This window comes from Macrobrachium rosenbergii, chromosome 39 (assembly GCF_040412425.1).
Source record: "Macrobrachium rosenbergii isolate ZJJX-2024 chromosome 39, ASM4041242v1, whole genome shotgun sequence".
NCBI lineage: Eukaryota > Metazoa > Arthropoda > Malacostraca > Decapoda > Palaemonidae > Macrobrachium > Macrobrachium rosenbergii.
In genome coordinates, this window is record NC_089779.1 from 2,651,994 (window position 1) to 2,677,871 (window position 25,878).

General features: G+C 38.3%; 1 protein-coding gene across 1 annotated transcript in view; it reads left to right on the top strand.

The window, feature by feature from the left end:
• The first annotated feature begins 4,105 nt into the window (after window positions 1-4,105).
• Window positions 4,106-25,878, top strand: part of LOC136825646 (uncharacterized) — a 29,439-nt gene continuing 7,666 nt past the window's right edge. Inside the window, exons 1-3 of the mRNA XM_067082282.1 lie at window positions 4,106-4,292; window positions 20,635-20,777; window positions 24,105-24,203. Coding sequence (XP_066938383.1) covers window positions 20,708-20,777; window positions 24,105-24,203 — 169 coding nt within the window. The 5' untranslated portion in view covers window positions 4,106-4,292; window positions 20,635-20,707. The remainder of the gene's footprint in view (window positions 4,293-20,634; window positions 20,778-24,104; window positions 24,204-25,878) is intronic.

Consider the following 25,878-nt stretch of genomic DNA (forward strand, 5'->3'; position numbering starts at 1 on the left):
TCATCATCCTTAATCAGTTATTGAATGCTTTATTGTCGTGTTTTCTCATTCCCTCTATCCCTATATTGTATTCACTGCATGTTGTTACTTTGCTTTTGGCCACCTATTCATTTTACCAAATCTTTTCTCCTCAGATTTATGATATTACAGAACAGCATAACATTTTTTTATACTCTTCTGCAGCCACAGGCCATATGCCAGATTCTTCTATAAGTCCCCAGTATGGTGCGCACCTTGGTTGTTCATACATTCCTCAGAGGATCTGCTATTGCGTTTTCTATGTTTCATTCAAGCCGTTTTCAGTGGTGTCACGCCAGTTTTGTATGCTGGCAAATACTGGACCACAAATGTTTAATTCATCTTGTATCACTTCTCATGTTTCTTTCCATTTCTTCAACGGCCCCGTACTTTCTAGCTCCTCTTTGGATTATTTCCAGTGTTCTGTTATTAAGCTGGTTTAACGAATCGCAACCTTGCTCTTAGGTTGGAGTTGCCTAAGGTTACGCCCGAGCTATGTGATACATTCTACTCTGCAGGGCTTGTTTTTTTTTTGGTAACTGGGCCCTTTTCTACTTTCTTAGCTCTTACCAGTGTTCTGCTTTGAGTTTCAGCCACTATTTTTTTTTTACTTAAACCCTTTAAATCTTCAATAATACTTCACCGGTTGAATACTGACCTCTTGCATTCAAATCTTCCCTTTTTTTACCTACTACCCACAACGGTATTTCCCAGGTTCTGTGCGCTTTTGTATTTTTCTTCAGTCTACTTTTTCATTGCATTTGCGTCCTCCTCTCTAACATTCTCAACATCTGCCTAGATTTTGGTTTAGGGCAATACTATCACTCTTTTCTCTTTATGTATTTGTCACGATGCGCACCAAGTACCTGGTTATTACACAACTAATCTCAACATTCAAAAATTTACCTCACTTCAGCCAGATACCTGAACTCTCATCACAATAAGAATTACGGCTGAGTACTAGGTAACAGTGATCCCTTAAAGAACTTCTTAATCACTTGAAAAATCAAACTAAGTTTATCAGAATATGTGGGAGGTATCAACAATTAAACAGGAAATATTCTAGAGTAAAAGGGCATCGCTCCATCGCACAACTTTAACTGTTTCCCTGGTCTTAACTCACTTTAGCAAAACTAAAAGAACATGTTTATCACTTTGCCTTGTGCACACACAATCAATCGGTAGAACTATTCAGTAGCTCCGCGGCGGCGACTGCCTTCTAACTTAACTTTTTCTGCAGTTTTTTGGTTGCTAATTATGAATTTACCTTTAAGTTTTGGCGCTCGGGTGTAATTAACCTGTAATTAACCCGTGAAGTCCATCCAACAAGGGGTTTCCAAACGCGATCTTCACAAGACAAAGCACGGGTGCGTCTGTTTCGAACGGGTCATATCCCGTCCGGCAAGTGAAATAACTTGTTAGCGTATGGGTAACCCGCCGCCCCCGGCCAGTACTAAACACGGCGAAGGGACATTCCATTTGGCCGACAACAAACAGATGCACCGCCAGTATCAGAACCCCTAAAAGTGTAGAAAAAATCAGTTGAAAAGGTAAAAACAGGTGCGGAGCTAATACACAGAATTCAATCAATCAATTATCAGTCTATTCACTGGTGGTCAATAAATGAAACACTGTTTTTCTAAAAATATTAAATACAAAAATTTATTTTTAAATTCAAAATTTATAAATAGAACTCACAATTTGAAACATTTACTATTACTTGAAAACAACACAAAACTTAATTAATTCTCGAATTAAGTTATGAGATAAAACTAATTCACAAAAACTTTAATTTATCAGGAATTTAAGTTAATCAAGAAAAACTTAAACTATTAAGAATTACTCAAGATTTGAAAAGAAAATCTTAATAAATGAAACATTAAATCAAGTATGCAATGTTAAATTACCAAGAAATATTTAAAATGCTACGTAAATAAATGTTACATCACAAACACATAAAATAATGTGGAAAATATGAAGAGATTGCAAATAGGAAAAATACAAAAATGCACATAAGATTTATCAATAATAATTTCACTACGCAAAATTTCCTAACTTGTACCATGGTATTAATAAGTAAAATTCGGTAGAACTTAAAATCCTTAAGCAGCTGCGCTAATTTCGCTAAACACTTTTTTTTAACCAGGCGCCGTTACAAATTAAATAATTTTACTAAACTCAGGTCTCAAAAGTTAGCGCTAATACGTGACCACAAATACACCATGTTAAAAGTGATCTCTTTTTAAGAACGCGAGAGAGAGAGAGAGAGGGAAACAAAATGATCGACCTCGGAAATCAGAATGAAACAGATTTCAGCATTCCAGTAGCACGTGAAACATATTACATGACGTCATTAAAGCATTTTGGGTGCGAAATACCAAAAGAAAAGATTTAGAACTCTAGAAGCAGGGAGATGACGCCATTACCGAATTTTGGGTGCGAGATACCAAAAGAGACATTCCCGTGAGGGAAGTGACGTCATCCCAGCAAAACGTTTTGAATGCAATCTTACGAAACATGGTGTAACTGATCAAGACACGACCGAAACTTGGAGCAGTCGGCTAATTATGACTGACGCTAATAAAAGATAAACAAAATTATGACTGATGTGTTTCATGAACAAGAAAAACTCGAGTGGATTTCCAGAACTAATCAGCAATGGTTACTATTAAAATTGTATTTTCAATTCTAAATTACGTTATTAAGTCATCTAAAGCATTAATTCTTTTGGGATCGGATCCAAACTGTCATTACATATAACATTACACATAACACATGATAAATAAAAGAGTAAATATATCAAAATATCATGATATAGCCTACACATTACAAGGCAACATCATGAAATATACAGTACATATATATATATATATATATATATATATATATATATATATATATATATATATATATATATATATTACATCTGTCACATCCTGCGTTGTCGTCCTCCGGACCTGACTGGGCGTGGCATTGTTCACATAGGGAAGCCTCAATAATGTCTGATATGTTCTTTTGAGTGGACATAGGCAGTAACTCCTCGTCTACGTCCTCTGCTTTGCTTGTTTGCTGACTCATGTGACTCTCTCTCCCTCTTTCATTTTAACGAAGAGGAGTCAAAGGTTTCATTACCATTCTATCTGAGTTAAATGTAATAATTGCATTTTATTATCTAGGTTGTCAAGCTATACATTATCATTTGTACATCTCGACATATTAGTAACCATATATACATGTTAGCGCGCCAGAGCAGATTACTGGAAACATTGTACGCACAGGATGATGATCTGGAGGTCACATGACATATATTTCTGTTATCGTACCCGAGCAAGCAAATTATCTAACTCGTTGATTCTAGCGACAGGTAAGGCCCCCTAAACCTTTTCTGAGTCATGTGAAATCCGAAGTTCACTCATGTCAGTTATATCTAACGAGTTACTTTACAGGAGACCGAGAAATGATTTTATACGGTAGGACTTAACCTAAAATACACCTCTCGAAGAATATAACGTGAACTAAAATTTGTACTGTGTTTTACATTCTTCATATAACTCATCGCATTCAAAATGTTTTCACAAAAACATTCTAAGTCTATCCATAGTCATTTTGGGGGGTGGACATGGGCCAAATGTCCGTCTTTCCCGACTACGCCCATGCGTAAATCTAAATCACGTGTCCAACAAAGGAAAATCCACAAGATCGTTGAAATTAGTACATCAGGAGAATTGTCATCTTTCATCGTTTCTCTGCTTGAACTTACCATGGCAAAACCTCCTTTTTGAAATGTAATACACAACATCCAAATCAGCAGAAGATGGAATTATTGATCTTTTCTGGTAACGCTGAGCAATGGAGACCATCCCACCCCTCCCAATCCCAAACAGACTCGCCTCTTTCGCCACACACCCGGGACAACGCAATGCCACTTGGGTTAAGATTCTTAATAATTACGATATTGTTCGCGGAGAGACTCGGCGTATGGTGCTCAAGTTACGAATCTGGGTAAAACGGATATATTTAGCGGACTACGGATCACAGACTAACCATAACCTGCGCCGTGCCCTACGCAAGCATAACCTTGTCTAGTATCTGGCATCAGACCGCGGGAGTGGCAACAACAAAATCTGCCAACCACCGTCGGCAGCCAGTGACGGTCCAGTCGTACGTTAGGAGCTGTTCAACGTGTATCGGCCGTTGCACATTTCCCCTGGGATCGGGCGTTTCTGTGGCGTTGGACAGCGTAGTTTCTTCACGGTGGTTCTACTGTCCCTAAGGTTAGCCATCAGTATTCCCACTGGGTACATCATATACTGTATATATCTATCTAACACACACACACACCCATATATATATATATATATATATATATATATATATATATATATATATATATATATTTATGGAAATGATGAATATATAAATATATATAAAGATAAAATCCACAAAGGAAACGGAATACTGAGTGCTGCGAGGCCTCCTTCCATTTCCTTCGTGGATTTTATACATACACACACATTACTGCATGTTTATACATGACAGTTGCTAATGTCATACAACTTCGTAAGAAACTCAGTGAGGGAGAACAACCATGGTCTGCGTTATTAAATATGTTATCGTTTCAGCGCCGGTCATTAACTGGAATGAGTGGGCGTGAAAACGTAAACCTATAATTCAGAACAAAGAAATCTTTCATCAGCATAAATCTCTACACTTCACTCGCTTCATACATTGAACATAGGTGTCTGTAAATGTCTGTAAACATTCCTTGTTTTGTCCATTAAATCTTTGGCACGTCTGTTGATACCCTCTTTCCCTGACCTCTTTTATTATTGGATTTTTTCGCATTTTACCATCGTTAATGTTTTGTAGACCAATTACTCTCATTTTTCCACGACATCTCGGCACTAAATGCACTGGTCCATCACTTGGTTTCCGCAGGCACTATTATCATTTCTCGATGTTCTCAGTCATTTGCAACTATTTTTTTTTTTGTATATATACTTACAACACCTTCGTTAGACAAGTTTCCCGTCACGACCCAGTCAACACCATTTCAGATGCAAACGACAGCTACCCCACACACCATTCATTCCTCTCATGTCCTATAACTTAGCCTCAACTAACGTTCTTTCCTGATTCTTTGCCAAACTTCATCCACAAATACTGTATGTTGATAGTTATCGGAACATGACACGCCCTTATTTCAGACCCGGGTTTACACCATACCAGTCACTCTCCCATCTGCCCATTCAGCGGCCCTCGTTTGTCACACCACATAGGATCTATAATAACTCTTACATTATCACATTATCTTCTACACTGACAATCTCAGCACCGTGTGTGATGCATTACCACAAGGAGCATTTTTCCCCCCAAACTCTTACAGTCTTTCATGAATTAGATACCCACACACGCTTTCTTTTCTAAACCCACAACTCTCTTCCCCTTATCAAGACGTCTGTTACCTCTCTCATGTTCTCAGAATAAATGAATATTGAGATGTTGTGCTATGGCAGTGATCGACTGACTTGATGACTAGTCTGTAAGGTATGTTGCGGGGTAGGAAAGATTCCAATGGACTGGTCGAGATGAATAATTTTTCCTAGTTTAGGAGTAGGATAAAAAGAGGTGACTGTAATAATTATAAGACCCAAACATTACTTCGCATACCAAGGGAAGATGAATAATAGGTTTTTGATTGAGAAGTGAGGTATCGTCATGAATATATTCAGAATATTGAAGGATTCACGTAGACCACAATGGCATACCCACAATATGTGAAAATTTTGACAAAAAGGGCGACAAGAACGACAAATAAAAACAAAAAAAAAAAAGCAGACGTGTGTAAGTCCCACATAACAGCATAGCATAAGTCCCTCCCAGAAAGAGCGGTCACGTATGGTACCATGAAACTGCATCAACAGGTTCGCTTCTTCGATGTGCGAGCAGTGGCGTCAGCAGGATTGCTCTGCTGTTGTAACAGCGAGGCAGTGAAAGCTCTCGGGGTCCTGTGACAAGGCTTTTAGGCATCGAGGCCATCAACATTTCGTATTCGTCCCCCACACTTAATTTCGGAGGAACCCCCAGCCATCGCAAGGTCCTTTCTTTTTTTTTATCGGTCATAATTTTATCATTTTCTTGATTAACTGCCTTTTTAGCTACACTTTTTGAATGGTAATGTCTTGTTTTTAGCATCTGATCGACCTTTGGTTAATGGCTCTACTGCTATTACCGCTTTATTATTTGTTTGCCCTTTTTTTATATTATTCCTCAAGATTCTTTGTGACCATTTCAGCATGGATTCTGTTGTACTAATCCGATTCCTCAGTCCTTTAAGACATGATTTGTATTTTTCAGTTCAGACATAACTTAAGTATGGTCTATATTGTTATTATTGAGATAGTTCAACCAGACCACTAGGCTGTATGGTCTATATTATTATTGTTGAGATAGTTTAACCAGACCACTAGGCTGACCATCATCTCTCATAGGGTTGGCCCGAAGGATTAGAGTGAAATACCAGGTCTAGGCCTGACGCCAGCACTGGTACCAGATAGGTCATTCGGTGGTGATGAATGAATGAAAATGAAACGGAAAAACTGCACAGAGGCACATGCTTTTACCACTGGAATACACGCATAGATTCAATACAATTACTCATGCTTCCACACATACACGAAAACAAAAGACACACGAAAAAGGGGAATGTTAAAATTCAGAATAAGATAAATAAGATTTTTAGATTTCGCTTTTTTATTCATTAAACGCTTTAAAGGTTTTTGTATTTTCATTATTTACTTATTTTACGTCATATAAGTTAAAATACAGTTCTTCAAGAATATTAAAATTGGGATGATTGAAAATGGAGAAGATTCTGGCAAAATTTCCCTCTTCGATTTGTTTCCAAAAGTTTATTGGTTACGTTTTGGACATTCAGTCAGTATTTCCTTGGCTTGTTATCACTTCGCCCTCGGAGCATTCTGGAGGGGGAGGGCCATATCGACTGACTGTTTTGATCAGTCCACATGGAGACGCGTCAGAATTACTTGTATCTGTGTGTCTCTCTGATACGATGAACTCCATTTTCCAACACAGGATTTGAACTGCTTGTTTATTATTTTCAGGTTCTTCATCCCAAATATTTTGCCATTTAGTTACAGTGACGATTGTTTGCCATTTAGTTAGTGATGATTGTTTTCGTATATCTTGTATAGTGACTAAAAGGGATGTTTACATTAAATTTTTATCTTGCATGGGGCTGCTTCCTAAGCTCTTCATTTCCTGTAGTCCTAAAATGGGCCTGAATCCAACATATTTCAATATTTTTTTTCCATTATTATATAGTTTGTGAGGTTCAAACTTAATCTGCTGTACAATACTTTCCTTATGATTTTTGATGGCTAATGCGATTGAGCACGGTTCTGCTGTGAAGACGGAGGCATTACTAGGTAAAGAGAACTTATTGATGTCTTGTCCTAGATGTAGCTGCATATCCTACTCCGTGTTGTGATTTAGACCCATCTGTGTTTATTGCGTAAGGTGGATTTTTTCGTGTGATTTAATTTATAGTTCTTACGTCTGTGGTGTTCTGGGATATGCGAGTAACTTCTTGGTAAATATTTCAAGTGTGTGCAAGTCCTTACTTTATTCATAGTCCAGTGTGGTGGTAATTTTACTGCTGCAGGAACTTGTATATTTGTATTCGGTGACTCCAGAAATCTATTAGTTCTAATTGGGAAAGGTGGTGAATGATTTTTTATAATTATGTCTCTTAGATCAAATAGATTTTTTGTTGGTGAATCACTGGCCTTGATTCTTAAAGTACCTTTTATTATTATGAATTCTCTATGGAGAAATAGTGGCAGTTCACCACATTCAACTTGTACAGAGAAGTGAGGTGAGGATCTCAAGGCCCTTGTGCATATTCTTAGGCCTTCATTCTGAATTGGATCTAATGTTTCCTCTGCTAAAACAGATAGACCTGTTGAAATAGATTTTGGTAGTTGGCCACAGCATTATTAGACAATGGCCTGGATTATAATCACGGTCGTTGAAAGAAACAAAACTATCACTATGACCAGCCTCTGTTGGAAAGAAGCTCAAGAAAGAAAAACGTCTCTGCAACAGCAGAAAAAAAGCTTTCAAGTATGTGGGACTAATACCGTCATTTTTGCAGACTTGGAAATGATATTGTCAGGCCACTTTCTTCTGCTTATCGTTGACTCTGAGGAATTCCGTGGTCCTCTGAGTAAACAGTTTTGCAGCTGTTCCATTTTCTCTGTTGTCAAGCTCTGGAATTCTTTATCTGCTTGTGATTTCCTAACTTTCAGAGCACACCCAGGCTTCATGGCGTTGTAATGGTACGTTTATTGAACCAGTCCAATACATGTGCTTAGAAGCAACATTTACAAATGATTGTATTCAGTCCTTCATGCTCTGGTTACAAAGCTCCATTAGACTCTATGACATCAAGTATGTCAGGAAATAACCATAACATCTTACATTCAGGAAGCAGGTTAGCATACACACGTATGTGCTGTTCTGATGTCCTTGCTGAATGACAATAAGTCGTTAATTTGCTTGATCCAGCAAAGCGTGACAGACAACGCTTCCAACTCTGGGCACCATGAGCTGCTGAATGAAAAGAAACTTGTTTATCCACTTGTACAGTCAAAATAATTCACATACTTTAGATGCTGCGCAAAAGCTGTTTGTCGAAGCGCTCTGCTTGTCTACAGATGGTTTCATATTTTGAATTTTATTTTGTATTCTTGAGAACCTACTTGTAACAGGTTGCAGTGAGCAGTAATATTAATTTCATATTTTGAATTTTATTTTGTATTCTTGAGAACCTACTTGTAACAGGTTGCAGTGAGCAGTGATATTAATCCGTGTCGATGTTCCTGTTGGTTTGAGTGGGGGAAGCTGTGGGGTGTTCTTTGATCCACAAAGTTATTATAACTCCTGACTCATGTGTTAGTTTTGTCTCTCCTTATTCGTGTGATGATTTCCATCCAAGTAAGGGATGTCCACTAAACTGTACTTGGACATGAAAGACCGACATCGTTGTGTTCATCCAAATAATCTTTTTAGGTCCAGCTTTTTCACCCAATAGGATTTATTTCAGTCACATCAGGGGATTACACATACTCTGGTTATTTCTCAATGTGTTTCTGCATAAGTTCTTTTTAACGGTGTTCTTAGAGCCAAATACAAATTTGTAACCTTCATCAATTAATCTTGTGCTCACTTATCTAATCTGGGGTAAGTGGGAGTGTAATCATTTTTATTTATTCTTATTCCAAGATTTTCTTTCTCTGGTGCAAAGAATGTCATCGGCTTCGGTGGCAGCTGTTGGTGGGATTCCGGGAGGTGTCCAACGCCCTATTTCGTAGTGTGAAATAAGCGAAGTTTCGTCTTCCATGACAAGATTCGAAGCCACACAGTAATATACACTGCCCTACGAACTAAACATTCATATACCTGTCGAAGTCGGTTGCATTTTAGAACTGACAAGAACCGTCTGCTGTACAAGAAGTCATGTGCGAGGTTAATTATATGCTTGTGTTTCCCATGAGATGAAAGGGATAGAGATTGAAGCGTATATTACAAATCGAATCAGTGACAAATTATCAAAATGTGAGAAACGGTCACATCTCAATGACATTTATTGTCCTATTATATATTCGAAGCTCCCTTATCCGAAATTTCGTGTCACTGATCTTCAAGTATATTGCTGACGAAGGCCGTCAAGAACGTACAGTATTTTTAATCGTTTGTTAAGGAAAAATCGCATCACGAGATAGGGCAAGCGATAAACAAATCGAGCAGTTCTGCGTGTGCCCCACTACGTTACTCCGCCATTGTAATTGACTTTCTAACTTGCGCTCAGCCTAGCGTTTGAAGACGCCTCGTGTGAGCGTCATGTCAAAAAGGCGGGCGGCGACGTCATACAGTTCGATCTTATTCAAAATGCAGTCTGGAATTTCATATCTAAATACATTAGAGGATGACTCTCAACACAAAAGCAATGAATGTTGAGGGCATTATGGACGGCCTAAGGCTCCCAACAGTCGACCGGGTAGCCGTAGGCGAAATTTCAGTCTAGCTGCCGCTGAAGATGGAACATGGCGGGATAAGATTACAGTGGAAGGAGGGAAAGCAGGGTAACAGCTGCTGACGGACAATGGCAAGGGGATGGAGAGGGGTCGGCAGGACGGAAGAGACGGCGCCCAGCAAGCCAGACATAACAGCGAAAGTCGTGGGGTTGCTGGCGAGAAGTGTTGCCAGACCATGAAAATCCTCGCAGCCAGATTCTGGGCGTTTCTCAGCCAAGTTGCCTCAACGGTACAGCCGTATAATAAGTTTAAAAACTTTTTTTTTTTAATTACTAAACAGCTTTCGTCCTTTACGCTGGGTATGATTTTGAACATTAGAAACATTGTATCATATCTGTAACATTATGTAGCTAAACTATATTATATATATATATGTATATATTATATATGTATGTATATGAAATAATTTCTCTTGATAGCCCAAGATTTAGGAACGATCTTTCATTAGTTTCTTAGCCAAAGGCTACGGTTTGAATACTGACCGGTGCAGAAGCACTTACCATTTATAATTCCCAATGGACGTAAATGATTCCCACCGTATAGTGTTTCGATAATAAGCGATATTCGTATCTATATATTTGTGAAAAAATGTATGGAAGTTGCCAAAAAAATTGAGAAAATGAGAAGGTTAAGGATTCCATGTGATAGGCCTACAATATACTGTATAAGTTGGATATCATGACCAGCAGTGTTTCGGTTTAATTAAAGTTTTCAGAACACGATGCCTAAAAGTAACATTACAGCTTCTTCTATAATAATACCAAGGGGGCGTGAGACTGTGTAGCATATGGACACTTCATTTTGGAGGAATAGCAAGTGACTTGTGGTAACTGTGTTGCTGGCCGTCCTGAACGTGTACTTGTTGGTACGTGGCCTGTGTTGTTGCAGAACGTTGTTGTTGCTAAGCGCATTGGAGGTGCAAGAAGAGCGTGACGGAGGAAAAATATTGGCTTGTGACGACCGCCAAATGAAAGCAGATTTGTTGTAAGAGGGATAAAATCATAATATAAAATCCGAACAAATTTTGCCTGCATACGTACTGTACACTCCCTGCTTAGTCTGAGGAATCGGGCCTAAAACTGCCAAACGGCAACCGTAACAGACCTTGGACCTCATCCTGTATGTGCCACACTCTGGCCAGCAAGTTCCCACGCTAAGAATTATGTACACACACACACACACACATGATAAGTCTATTAAACGCTGCAGTATTACAAATATATGGTGTTATACATCACCACTTGAATTGCCATGGTATTACTTTGGTTTTATTGCAAGTGACATTTTTCCTTACATTGTTTACTTGAACAATAATGCCTGACTCTGAGAGTGTGGTTGTATTACAAGTGACATTTTTCCTTACATTGTTTACTTGAACAATAATGCCTGACTCTGAGAGCGCTACAGTTGTACAGATGAGAGTGTGATGTTCAAGGTAAACAAGTTGACCCTGTAATACACCTTCCCAAAACGCGTATGTTACGGACAAGGGTCGTACTCGTAGAGAACCTTTGAGTGACGATGTCCAGCTGAAGGTCTGACAATGTCAGTCAAAGTGACTTCACTCTCTTCCTCAGTGGTTGAACCACAAAGCAAGTGCACACCTTTGACATCACATGCAATGCGCTGAAATCATGACTGTCACACAAGGTTTTGACGTGACGTAGTGTTCTTCGGCCGGCAAGGTCTCCCCTGACATGCGTTCTTGACTTCTGAATCTGGAAGTTCATCGGGGTTGCGAAGCCAATCATTAATTTTGTTTGGGTAAAACTGTCAGGTGCTTCTTAGCAACGGAAGTGGTCGAATCAACTTATTTCTCAACGTATGCTCTTGCTCTGAATAGCCACAGACAATACGTTGACTTTTTTCCGTCAGTTCTTGAACTATCCAGAACAAATGCATTCTCTTCATGCAGAAATGTGATCCGTTTCACCCACTCACAGGATACATTCTAAAATGGCGGACCTTGGGGGGTGGGTGTTGTATTCAAAGGCGCTTGTCGTGTAGACAACGTTCTATTAAGAAAATATACATCACACCCGGAACATAACTGTAAGATACCTGATTTCAAAGACAACGTTCTATTAGGAAAATATACATCACACCCGGAACATAACTGTAAGATACCTGATTTCAAAGACTGGCTATCGTTCAGAAGGCATTCCGTTCCTTCATGTTACTTTATCATGATACTTTGTCATGACGGTGACAAGGTGCAGCCAAGGTCTTTCAAATACTCGAGGAATATCTGAAGGACCTATGGCGCATCGAAGAGGAAATTAAGGGAGGCGCCCAGCCGAAACAGTGAAGGTCGCATTGCGTCATAGGGATTCTTCCTCATCAAATGATTCGGAGAATCGTCAATCGCTTTTGTCCTGTAAAAATACCTGACGTCATCTCGGCCGCTTCGTATGAGCGAAAGATGCCTGACAAATTTAAAATGGTGACCCTTTTTGTGTTATTTCATTAAACGTCAGTAAAAGGGTGTTTTTATGGTTAATTTTAGGAATCAAAGGAAAACTGACTAATTGACATAGTGTGGAATAGCTTATATGCAAGCGCTGAAACGATTTATATCGCTAAATTAAAATGTAATCTGACTTTTGACAGCACAAATTAATGAGACAGTATCACATACGTCTTAAGTTCTACCGAGTTAAACAGCAAATTATTATTATTGTTATTATTATTATTATTATTATTATTAAAATTTAGGCTTTTAAGCCGAGCCAGGGGCCAAGTAAGCTCAAATGGGGAGAAGGCCTTTCCGGGCAAACCCACACCATAAGCTTGGGACATTTTCCTGCTCGGTCCTAATCTCGATTCTCGTATCCGCCCAAAATTCCCAGTGACAAGTTCCGTTCTCCCGCCTGGCCATGTAGGCTGCCTGTGACGATCGCGCGTGAATCTGATAGCTACAGCTCTCTCTCTCTCTCTCTCTCTCTCTCTCTTGAAATGACCTCAAATCCATATCGATCATCCTCAATCACGAGGACCCTAAAATAAAAAAACGTAACGCAGTTGATACATTATGCCCAGTATGTCAATGCGTGTGATTGTGGTAAGTTATTGAAAGATTCTATAACAAGTATACCTCACTGCTTAAGAAAAGAAACATGAAACCTGTACAGCAAAACAAAATATTTGCAATATTTTTTAGCATCATAACAAATCCCAAAAGTATTTGGAGTATCTTTGGTCGTCGTTGCAAATTACGAAAATATTTGCCATATTCTGGGGGCATCATCACAAAATACAAAAATATGTAAATTACGAAGACAGTTGGAATATTCTTGGACACCATTACAAAGTACGAAAGTATTTGGAATATTCTTGGCCATAATTTCAGATTACGAGAATATTTGGAATATTCTTGGGCGTCATCACAAAATACGGAAATATTTAGAATATTCTTGGGCATAATTACAAAATACGAAAATATATGGAATATTCTTGGGCAACATTTCAAATTACGAAAATATTTGGAATATTCTTGGGCATCATTACAAAATACGAAAATATTTGGTATATTCTTGGATATCATTACAATATTTGGAATATTCTTGGTCGTCAAAACAAATCCCGAAAATATTTGGAATATTCTCGGGCATCAAACAAAACCCGAAAATATTTGGAATATTCTCGGGTATCAAAACAAAACCCGAAAATATTTGGAATATTCTTGGGCATCAAAACAAAACCCGAAAATATCTCGAATATTCTTGGTCATCGAAACAAAACCCGAAAATATTTGGAATATTCTTGGGCATCAAAACAAAACCCGAAAATATCTCGAATATTCTTGGGCATCAAAACAAAACCCGAAAATATCTGGATTATTCTTGGGCATAATAACAAAACCCGAAAATATTTGCAATATTCTTGGAAATTATCACGCATAATGTGCTTGCACTCCTGTTCAGTAGTACGAAATTATTTTTTCCATATCTTTTTCAAGTACCTCACCCTTACCCAGCTCATCACTAGATATTTCTTTTCATCTGAGGTCCTCCATTGCAAAAGAGCAACAAGTCTCTTCTTTCAGTGAATTCTGAAGTTCAGTTTGCATACGCCCTAGGAGGCTCATAATTTTATGCCACATCAACTATCACATAGAGTAACTAACTGCCATTTTCCCAGTGGGCCGGTTAATGTCGCCAGCTGTACTCTGTAGGCATGACTTGAGGTTCATTGCGGCGTGCCTTCTTTAGGCCCCCAGCTGCGACCCATTTTGTTCTTTTACCGTATCTCCTTTCATATTCTCTTTCTTCCATCTAACTTTCCACCCTCTCCTAACGATTGATTCATAGTCCAGCTGCCAGGTTTTCCTCCTGTTACGCCTTTCAAACCTTTTACTGTCAGTTTCCGTTTCAGCGCTGAATCACCTCTTTGGTCCCAGCGCTTGGCCTTTGGCCTAAATTCTTTATTCAAATCAAATCAACTGACATTTAATTCTGCCTTTGAAATTTATGTATGAACCACAAAAAAAGAAAGTTTAAGCTTACATTCGTCCCTTGAAAGTGCCTGGATTACCTTGCGTTTTTCCTTAAATTACCTTTAAAGTGCCCTAAAAATTCCTGTACCTTAAAATTGGACTTCAAAAGGCCCACAATTACCTGATCTTAGGTAATTCAGCGACGTCTTGCTGATTCTTCCCGTGTGTGCACCTGAGCGCAGGTATTCTTCCATTCTTCTTCGAACAATACATTCCGTATCTGCTTTTCGGCGGGTCTCATGATCTTGAGAATTTCGTCAGTGTCAAATTTCAGTGGTTCTTCGTAAACATGCATTGAGTAAAGAAGGCCATCACTGAGGATGTTAAAAGTCAAAACAAGCAACGAAAAGAATGGTAAACCATCACTGAGGATGTTAAAAGTCAAAACAAGCGACGAAAAGATTGGTAAACCATTCATGAACTGTACACGGCCGAAAACTGTGTGTGTGTGATGGCGCGTTGGCGTGCGTTTTTGAGGTATCAGGACGTACCGCCTCTTTTCCGTCTTCGTTCAACGAATATAATGATTGCTTCTTTTTCAAAAACCACTTGGAAAATGGTAAGTGCGTTTAATATCATCACCGAACCCGGCCTGTCTGTTCACTACAGCGCAGCAACCTGGAAGGAATTTGTAGGTCAGTTGAACTTCCATCCGACTCGAATTTCTGTGACCAATTTAGATGTGACAGATCAATCAGCATTCCATTCAAGTCTGATCGAAGTTTTCTGTCTACCTTGCGAGAGTAAGACACATCAGGAACTGCCTGCGCTGTTTCGGTTACCAAAAACAGTAAAGCACGATTGAAAGATGGAGGATTGACAATGCTTGTCTAACGCCTGGTGAATAAGAAGAGATTACTTATCCAAGCAAATACCAGACTTGCGTTTGGCCTCACTTATAATTTGCTCAGATTCAGACAAAGGCACTCGTTCTCAGGCGACGGAAATGAGTAGGAAACCCCGATTTTAACCATTCCAAACACAAAAGTGAAAAGAAAGCGGAGGGAGTAATGCAGCAGATTGAAAACACTTACAGGAGGAGAAAGTTCAAATTGAATAGGAGCAAGAGTAAGCGAAGGTTATGAAGGTTAATAGAAACCAAGAGGACGGAGCCGTGAAAGTTACATGGATGGTGTTGGAGTGCAAGAGCTGCAACTCATTGGCGTGGGCATTTTGTACAGTAGTGAATATAATGGACGGACGTTGTTAGACTGACAGGAGAGGTGAGCTACAGAGCAGGTGAGGTGAGGCGGGCCGCAGAGCTTGTACTACGAGCAAATCGGGAGAAACGAGAGAGGAAGGTTTTTAATATGTGCGGCATAAAGTTGATTGGAAAGGGAGAAATGCCGAGATGTGTAGAAGTAGTGAAATGGATAGTGTAGGTGAAGGGATGGAGAGGAGTGTTTTGTGAGAGTCCGTGAAAGATCGTGAAGGGTCTTAAGTGTGTTTTTGATGTTCAGTGCGCTACTAATGGTTCTTCTGTGTGAACGCATGAAACACTCAGTGATGTGAAAGTGTTCTGCACAGGGGGCTTATCCACGACTCGATAGTTGGAGTGTGACGGTTCCATTCATTTTATTATTTTATCTAAAGCCACAGTCTCTTATCAGAAGAATATATATGTATATATATAATATATATACACACATACATACACAAGCGGATGAAATAATAAGTGCATTTGCACGGTCTGAGATTCGATCTCGGCTTTCTGCCCAGTAAGTAGTCGAGCTAGCAGCGAATGGATACCAGCGTCATCTTGGATCAAGAAAAGAGTACGGGGCTAGCAGCCTCATTCTTGAGGCTTGCTCACGACCCAAAGGCTTCAGAGCGGGGGGAAAATATCAGCTAGGCTTCAGAACGGGGTGGTTGGGAAATATCAGCTAAACTCCTTGATTTATGTATGTTCTCGTAGGTCCCAAAGACTCTTTCCAAGCGTTTACAACCCTGTCGTCTCGATCGCTAAGTTGCTCCTTCCATTCTACATCTCTCCACTTGTTTCTTGTCCACTTTCTCAATTTTTCCCCCCCTTCCAACCCCAGCGTGGGCCAAACGTAATCAATACGAGCTGGCAGTTGGTGGGTGTGCAGGAGCCATGGAGAGCCCCATAAAGTTGCCGGGGCGCTCTCCTTCCCCCGCGGAGGAATGGATGTCAGGAGCGGATGGCATTCAGGAACTGTATGGGAGGAGAGTCTCCTAACGTAACGAGAGAATCGGTATTTTGTGAACAGCGACAGTTCCATTCCTTCATTTTTATTTATGAAAAGCTTCAAGACTTCTGTGAGCACAACGGATTCACTTAGTTCATCTCGGATTCAGGTTTAAGGCTTTTGCTTGGTACAGACATCTTTTTTTTTTTGTCTGTAGTGAACGACGCCTCTTCAGCTGCCATTCCAAGCACGGTCGCTGTGTCTGACTTCTTCTCTCGTGCTTGCATTGTGAGCAGCTAAGAATTAAAAATAAAAAAAATCTTCATTTCCACAAAAATGACAGTCGGTACTCCTGCCTCCACTGTTCCGACTTTTTGAGGGGTTAGTTATGGCTGTGAAATGCGTTACTGATGCAAATTTGTTTTCGTTTATTGCGTTTTTAGTCACTCATTTTCCATTTTTTTTTTATCTACAAACATCTTCTAAATCTTTTCCTTTTTATATTTTACGTTTTATTACTTCCTCTAGGGATATATATATATATATATATATATATATATATATATATATATATATATATATATATATATATATATATATATTTATAGCTCTTTGTTGGGAGAGTCGGTAGAGCTGCGGACTGTCACTCGATGGGCCGGAGTTCAATTCCCCAGCCGGCTGATGAAGAGTTAGAGGAATTTATTTCTGGTGATAGAAATTCATTTCTCGCTATAATGTGGTTCGGATTCCACAATAAGCTGTAGGTCCCGTTGCTAATTAACCATTTGGTTCTTAGCCATGTAAAATAAGTCTAATCCTTCAGGCCAGCCCTAGGAGAGCTGTTAATCAGCTCAGTGGTCTGGTAAAACTAAGGTATACTTATATATATATATATATATATATATATATATATATATATATATATATATATATATATATATAATATATATATATATATGTGTGTGTGTGTGTGTGTGTTTGTGTTTGTAATCTATATACAAGCAAAGGAAGCACAAAACTTTCGCGTGATATCAGACTTGCAGGTTCGCCACAAGGAGCCGAAAACGAAAAACTTAAGTACCGAGCACTTTCGTGTAATTGCTACACATTTTCAAGTTACAATGAACAAAGTAAGAGAGTTTTTTTTATTTAAAGTTTTCTTATGTACGAAAATGTTCTTATTTTGTTTATTGTACCTTGAAAGTGTGTAGCAATTACACGAAAGTACTTAGACACACACACACACACACACACACACACACACACACACACACACACATATATATATATATATATATATATATATATATATATATACACACATACTTTCATGATATTGCCTTTTAATGTGTATATCATCCCATGATTTTGATATATTTACTGTTCTAGTCATCATGTGGTCTGTGTAATGATAATAATTGTTGAAGTATCGCATGTAGTGTAATGTCAGATCTCAAAAGAGTTAGTGATTTGGATAACTTAACAGCGCAATTTTGGAATTAATAATACGTGTTAATAGTAACGTAGTATATCGGCAACACGATAACAATAGCTGCTCCATTCTGGAAACCAACTCGGGTTTTTCATTTTGTTTTTAAAACATGCCAGTCATAGTTAGCCAGTTGCAGTCTGTTTTGATCGTGTTAAGATTTCTGTAAAAGCTTTGTCCCATACGAGAAGACGAGTGATTTCACAATGTTACATGTATTGTCATGATTGTGTTAAAAACGTTTTGCTCAAGAAGTGACGGCATCATCTTCTTCTAGAACGTTCTCTTGTATTTCGTTCCCAAAATGCCTTAATAATGACGTCATCTGATTGTTTAATTTCTAACTGAAATCCAAAAGTTTGATCATTCTGATTCCAGAGATCATTCATGTGGTTCCCTCTCTCTCTCTCTCTCTTTCTTTCTTCAAAAGAGAGAATTTCTTTCTTCAAAAGAGAGAAATTATTAACATACAATATTTGTATGGTCACTGGTATTAAACTTAGCTTTTGAGGTCTGAATGTAGGAAAATTGTGTAACAGTGCCTATCAGAAGTTTGTTTTGTGAATCTCAAGCAGCTGCATTTCAGGTGATTCTGCAAAAGTTTTCACAAACTTGTGTAAGATAAAGTGAATTTTACTTATTATTACCATGGTATAATAAGGTGTGTTAAGAAATTTTTGCCTTAGTGAAATTGTTTTAGTAAATCTGTTGTGTATTTTTGTGTGTACTTATGTTTGGAACCTCTTAATTTTCCACATTTTATGTATTTATTTACTTAGCAATCTAAGTATTTTTTAATAATTTGACATTACATACTTGATTTAATTTTCATTTACTAAGATTTACTTTTCAGATCTTGAGTAATTCTTAATAGCTTAAATTTTGCTTGATTAATTGAATTTCTTGATAAAGTTTTTGTGATTTAGTTTTGTTTAATAATTTAACCCAAGAATTAAATAAATTTTGTGTTGTTTTCAAGTAATAGTAAATATCTTTGGATTGGGAATTCTAATAAATTTTGAATTTAAAAGTAAATTTTTGTATTTAAAATTTTTAAAAAGAGTGTTTCACTCATTGACCACCAGTGAATAGGATTGTGTGCATAAGGCAAAGTGATAAACATTTTTTGTTCCTTTAGTTCTGTTGAAGTGAATTAAGATCAGGGAAGCAGTTAAAGTTGTTTGATGGAGTGACGCCCTTTTACTCTAGTATATTTCTTGTTTAATTGTTGATACCTCATGCTTGCTTTGACAAACTTAGTTTGATTTTTTCACGTGATTAATAAGATTTTTAAGGGTCAGTTACCTTTAGGGCACTCAGTCGTAATTTTTAATGTTACGAGAGTTCAGGCATCTGGCTGAAGTGAGGTAAATGCCTGAATTCTGTGATTAGTTGGGTAATAACCAACTACTTGGAACTACAGTATATATATATATATATATATATATATATATATATATATATATATATATATATATATATATATATATATATATATATATATATATATATATATATATATATATATGTGTAATATATTCTGTTCTGCCACTTCATTCCTTTTGTCTCTTCCAATATATAATGCTGCATTATTATACTGGGTGATTTGTGTGCCTGAGTCTGCCAATATTCCTGCTTCTCAACATCAAGGCATCAACAGGGAAAAATAATGTACTCAAGAATATGACAAAAAAAAATTGAGAAAGGTAACCAGAAAACTTCAACAAACAATTTGATCGGCATAATCAGAAGGGCATGATAGAAATTTCGCGAGCGAAGACTAAAACATGAGAAAAGTGTTGATCAGGTTAATGCTAAGACAAAAAAAAAAAAAAAATGGGGAGCGTCATCAAAGGACATAACATATGTGGATCGTGTAGTCAGAAGTAAATCTCGAAAAACTGAGCCTTGTGATTAGCAGACATGACAGATACTGCACTGTGACTGAAGACGTACCGGCAGATTTGAGCAGCGCAATCTTACTCCCTCAAACCAACCCCTTAAGTAATATCTGCTCCGAGGTAGTCTGACCCACGCCTGTCCTTACTCACGGTTATTTTGTGCACTTCAAAATTTTATCTTATTTTGCTTTCCCCAGTCACCTAATGGGAGAAAATTCATCATTTGCTTACATTAGTTGGTATCGTTAATTGGAAAGCGGATGAAAGTATGCTGTTGACAGTAAATTTCAAAGTGGGCCTTTCTAAGCGGTTGAATACAACCGTTCTTCCAATTTCTGATGTTTGCAATAAGGATTTACATAGCTCACGCTGTTATATTTTTCCGTGATATTTGTTTAAAGATGATATCTTCTCTTTACGATCAATAGGTCTTTTGTCATTAATAACTGATGTTTCTTTGCAGAAAGATGAAGGTCCTTGCATTAAAGATGATATCTTCTCTTTACGATTAATAGGTCTTTTGTCATTAATAACTGATGTTTCTTTGCAGAAAGATGAAGGTCCTTGCATTCACGGCCATCACACTCCTATGCTCTGTTCATTACAGTAAGTGGTACTTTAAAACATTGAGAGGGGATATTTCAAGACTAATCTAAGAACAAAACTTTATAGCTCAGAGCATTCTTTTATCACGAGATTTATTGATAACAGTTAGAAGTTCATAACTTTACAGCCAGCGTTGAGAGGATAATGTCAAGTTAGAGAAGTTATAACTTTTAGTAGACAGCTGTCAGTCTCTTATGGGAGCTAGAATAACCGAATTGAATGTACCGTATTTTAGAAACATTCTTCCCCCAGCCGAGGTACATCAGTGTCATTTAACAGCGCACTTGGTCTGCTACTGGGATGTAAGCAATTCCAGTCATTCTTTGGTTGTCAGCTGTCTTGAGAGGAAAACATTTTGGCCACCACTGGTCTCCATTGCTGATTATAAGTTTAGTTTGAGCTTCTTTGACCTTTTATTCTGTGATTATTCATAGAGTTCTACATGTTCTCACCATTACAGTTAGTCATGTAAATGGTTTGGGTAGATTGGTATTGTCACCGAGCCTGAGCCATTGGTCTCTGTTCTCTGTCAAATTAGCCACATTTGGCTTACAGCCTTATTTCAGATGGTCTGTTGAGCTTTACTTACAACTGTTCTGATTGGCTCTGTAGGTCATTTTCTTTGTGCTGTTGTATTCTTATTTCAGATTAAGCTGGCCTTATACCAGCAAGTGCTCTTGCCCCTGGAGTAGTACTTATGTGAACTTCAGCATCCAGACTGTTGTCATCCCAAGATCTCCCCCCCTCCAACTTCCTTATATATTGATCTCAGCTGCTTCCAGAGGCATACTCTCCCATGACAGCCTTAATCCATCTCTCCTGCTACCTCTCGCACTAGTTTTCCTTCTCTCTTGTAAACTTCCCCATCAACTTTCATCTGGACAGTCTTGCATATTGATCAGTTGGTCACCCTTCCATTACTTCTTGTAGCAGTGGTTACTTGATCTCTACGAATTAATTCCTAGTATCCTCTCCAAGATATTTTTCATCTGAGCTGTGAGATGACCGACTCATAACTGTATCAGTCTACTAAAGACTGGGAACAATTTATTTTAGTATGGACTAACAATATATTAGTATTCCTTACCATTTTCAGGATCCCAGCTGCCTGTCCTCCTAATTCTTATCCTCTCCCTACATTTTATCGACTTCCTGAATCAATCCTAGACACGTCAACCTCTCATCGACTTGTATCACTGCATCTCTGCACATTCTGTGAGATTCATTGCATGCATGCAAGTTATTTTGGTTTGATTAGTTGAGAACAGGACCTGCTTGACCACAGGTTGAGTAATCAGACTTCGGTGCATTTCCTAAGAGCTTCTGCGTATCTGTACAACCTTTTAATTCTGGTTAATTCACACATTTGTTTCAGCAGATCTCTTCGCCTAATTAAATCTAGAACTAAAGAATTAACAAAGATTATAGTATTCTACTGTTTATCACACTATTCCTAATGTCGAATTTGTAAAGAGCATTTTAGTATCGACTATGACTGTACTAAAATGTTCTTTTCAGTTTGAAAGTATCTACAGTCATCTGAGGGGTCCCTTTAGTGACGTGTTGTGCGAGAGATTACCAAATGTTTTTCCATATCTTGCTGGTCGTGGAAATTTCCAGTAGTGAATAGTACATAATCATTATGTTCGTTTACTTTCCTGAAAGTAGTTTGTTGGTCATCTTAGCAAAATGTCAAATGCTCGGTCAATTTTAAAAAAATTGAAGATGACTGTATTTCCTGAAGCAATTAGTAGCAGAATTATACCCCTTAAGTTTGAAAGTATCCTCTTTTTTTTTTTTTAAGCTTTGACAATTTTCCTAGTCAATCTCCAGCTCCTTTACTGGGCCCTCAGATCTGATGGAATGATTTCATTAGAAAACCAGCATCTCTGCTTGATTAGCTTCAATCTTCTCTGGTACCAGACCATCTTCTCTTGGGGCTTTGTAGTCTTTCAACTGTACGATTGCCAGATGAACCTCATCTAATGTCATTTGGTTAAATCTCTTCAACAGGAAGATGGCTCTGTTCAATACTGTATCAAAATGGTCTCTCACACTGTTTGTTGTCTATATCCCCTATCAAAAGATTTCCATTTCTAACCTTCACTGATAATTATTTAGCTTATTTCCTTTGCTGCCCCTCCTTAAATCTGTGGATTCTGGTGCTCGACCGGCCATAGAGACATACACACGCAAACTCTGGTGAATTTAATTGTGCAAGGCATTCTAAGCCCTTGGGTTTTGGGTTGACTTTTTCTTACATTAGAGCCTGGGGGACAGTCACTGAAGCTGAGAGCAGAAAATGGGAGGTTTTAACCAGTGAGGTGGCGCTAACTATGTCTAGTTGCTACAAGACAGAGGTCACCAATCAGAAGCGAGTCTCGGTCCATCTTGTAGGTTTCAAGCAAGAATGGTTTTGTAGACAAGTGAAACTATAGCAATGGCCAGCATAACAGAGGAATGCCAAACTCATGGTGTCTCGTTCTTCTGAGAGTCTGTGGCCTCTCTGCTTAAGTTGGTTCGTTTCATGTCATCTGCTAACACATCCTTGACACCAGGTGTGGGGCTCTAGGGAGAGGAATCATGTGATTCCTAAGATAAGGATCTACACTGATGAGTTGTCTGGGAGTCCAAAGTTCCCAAAAACATCAGGAGTAACTACGCCATGAGTAAGAGAGCGTTGGCCTATTCTGGAGTTAAGCAACGTTGGATGTAGTCAGCAGGTTGGTTTTTTTTTTTTTTTTTTTTTGTATAGAACAGGGCGTAGGCCTAACGTCATCCTGAATGGACTTCTTGAAAATCGAAGGGTGGCAAACAGTGGTACCTCCCACACTAAAGGAGTGAAAGGTGTATGAAAAAACTGATACACATATATAAATATACACGTGTGTGTGTATCTCACTGATTGAAGGTGCTATAGCCTATGTTCCTATCTTAATGTGACTGTATATTTAAACCAGATCCGTCTGTGCGTGTTTGTATGGTCATTTCGTTTCACATTTGTCTTTCTGCTACTGTGTTGTGGGTCTGACTCACTTTATATATTTAAATATGACTTGTGGGTGTTGATGATGGTCCGTATTTGAAAAATCCCTCGGTAGAAAATCACATTTTTTCCGTTTTAAACCGTGATCTTGAGAAGGACCCGCGGACACCAAGTACTGAATGATTTCAGAGGCTTATTTCATTTACTTCCATGTATGAAGAGTGACGGTTATTATAATGCTAGGTACGTTGTTAGAGGAATACAGGCACAGCCAGTCTTGATTATAATAAATATATAAGATGATAATTCGTACGTGTTTTGAGTGCAAATCTCTCTTCCAGGTGAAGCATTCGCCTTCCTGTGCTACGAACAAGATGCCGGGGGAGACAGATCAGTCACTTTCTGTGCAAATTCCTGCTTCTCGGTTGGCGGCAGCGTCGGTAAGGACTTTTGTTTTCATTTCTTACGTTTTATTTCTCTTCCTACATTTATGGGTACAAGAATTTTAGCTTGGGATACTTAAGATAATGCATTATATTTTATGTTGTCACATTTGTTTGCCAAAACAGGCGATCAAACTAAAACTCCTTTTGCAGAAACACTCTGGGAAAGGCGGTAGGCTTCGTCTGGTCTCTGCATCACGTGTACTGTAGAGAGTTTTCGAAATATTTAAGAGCATAAATTTCAGATATGAAAATATATGAACGGAAATTTGTATGCAGCGGTAACACGCTGTTTATTCAAATTGCAAGCTTTCTCCTTCAAATGGAGAACCAAACCCCGCAGTGAATCTTTAGTTAATTTTTCGAGGGAACGTAAAGTTGAGACTGACACATGCATGTCTGTATATATTTGCTTGTATCAGTCTCAACTTTACGTTCCCTCGAAAAGTTAACTAAAGATTCACTGCGAGAAGACGTGGTAAAATTGCACACATTATCATTTCTTAGACCTAGACTAACAGAGGCACAGCCGAGCTTTCGGGAACACCCCATCATCAGGGTCACTTATCTATAGAGTGACGGAAAAAATAAAGAAAACTATACTGATTGACTAAATCTGAAAGTATGAAAACAGTTATAATTGACAAAACTTTAAAATACATAAAGGCAGTGGTGAAGGAGAGGCCGGAGCGGCCAATTCTGCCTACACTGCTCTTTGCCGTGAAACAAATGAAGCAACTGAATGCCTCTCAAATTATATCTTGACATGAGATGCCTTGTGGGAGTTATGTACATACTAAAATACATATATATATATATATATATATATATATATATATATATATATATATATATATATATATATATATATATATATATATAGTACTACAGCACTGCATACCAGTCAGCTGCGTACATACCATACTGTACAATACATCCAGGAAGCCTTTAAGTTAAAACAGTTTACGCTGACTCGCTCAAAAAGCAATAGAGTTAAAGAGGATATTCATTTGGCAGAAGAAAAAATGTGAATGTTTGAGAGGTGACGTGTAGTGAGCACTTACATTATTTCCCATTGATTTAAATACAGTAGTTGTAGCTGACTTGAGATCAGTGGCAATATTGTTTCTTTAGGGACTGTACGGGGTCGTTAATTCCCGTATCTGACGTGTTTTTAATGAAAGGATTCCTACGCAAGAAAATCAAATGCCACGGTCATGCCCTCGGTCTAAGCCGTGGTCGTGCTCTCACATGAACCACACGACGCCGCTTCTCGACACCATCGTCGATATGGCAAGGACTGGCCGTCTGCTTTCAGTTACTTTAAGCGAGACTGTACATGGTGGAATACTGCATTCTAATCTACGCGGTATTTTTCCATGACGAAATGCATGTGTATGTATATGTATAATGTTATGTACACATATTTCGTCATAGTAAAATACTTTTAGATTAGAAATGCCGCTGAACAAGTTAATATAGTGTGCTGTACTATGCTATATCAGTCGGCAAAAGTCAACTAACTTGAGAAGAATTTATTTAATTATTTATCCAGGTTTTGTCGGAAATTCAGAGCCATTTTCTAATATAGAACACCATGATAGAATTGTGTTTGCCTAAACACAGCCCAACTTGAAAATGATCAGCCACAGCTCCGAGTATGTCGAGGCCT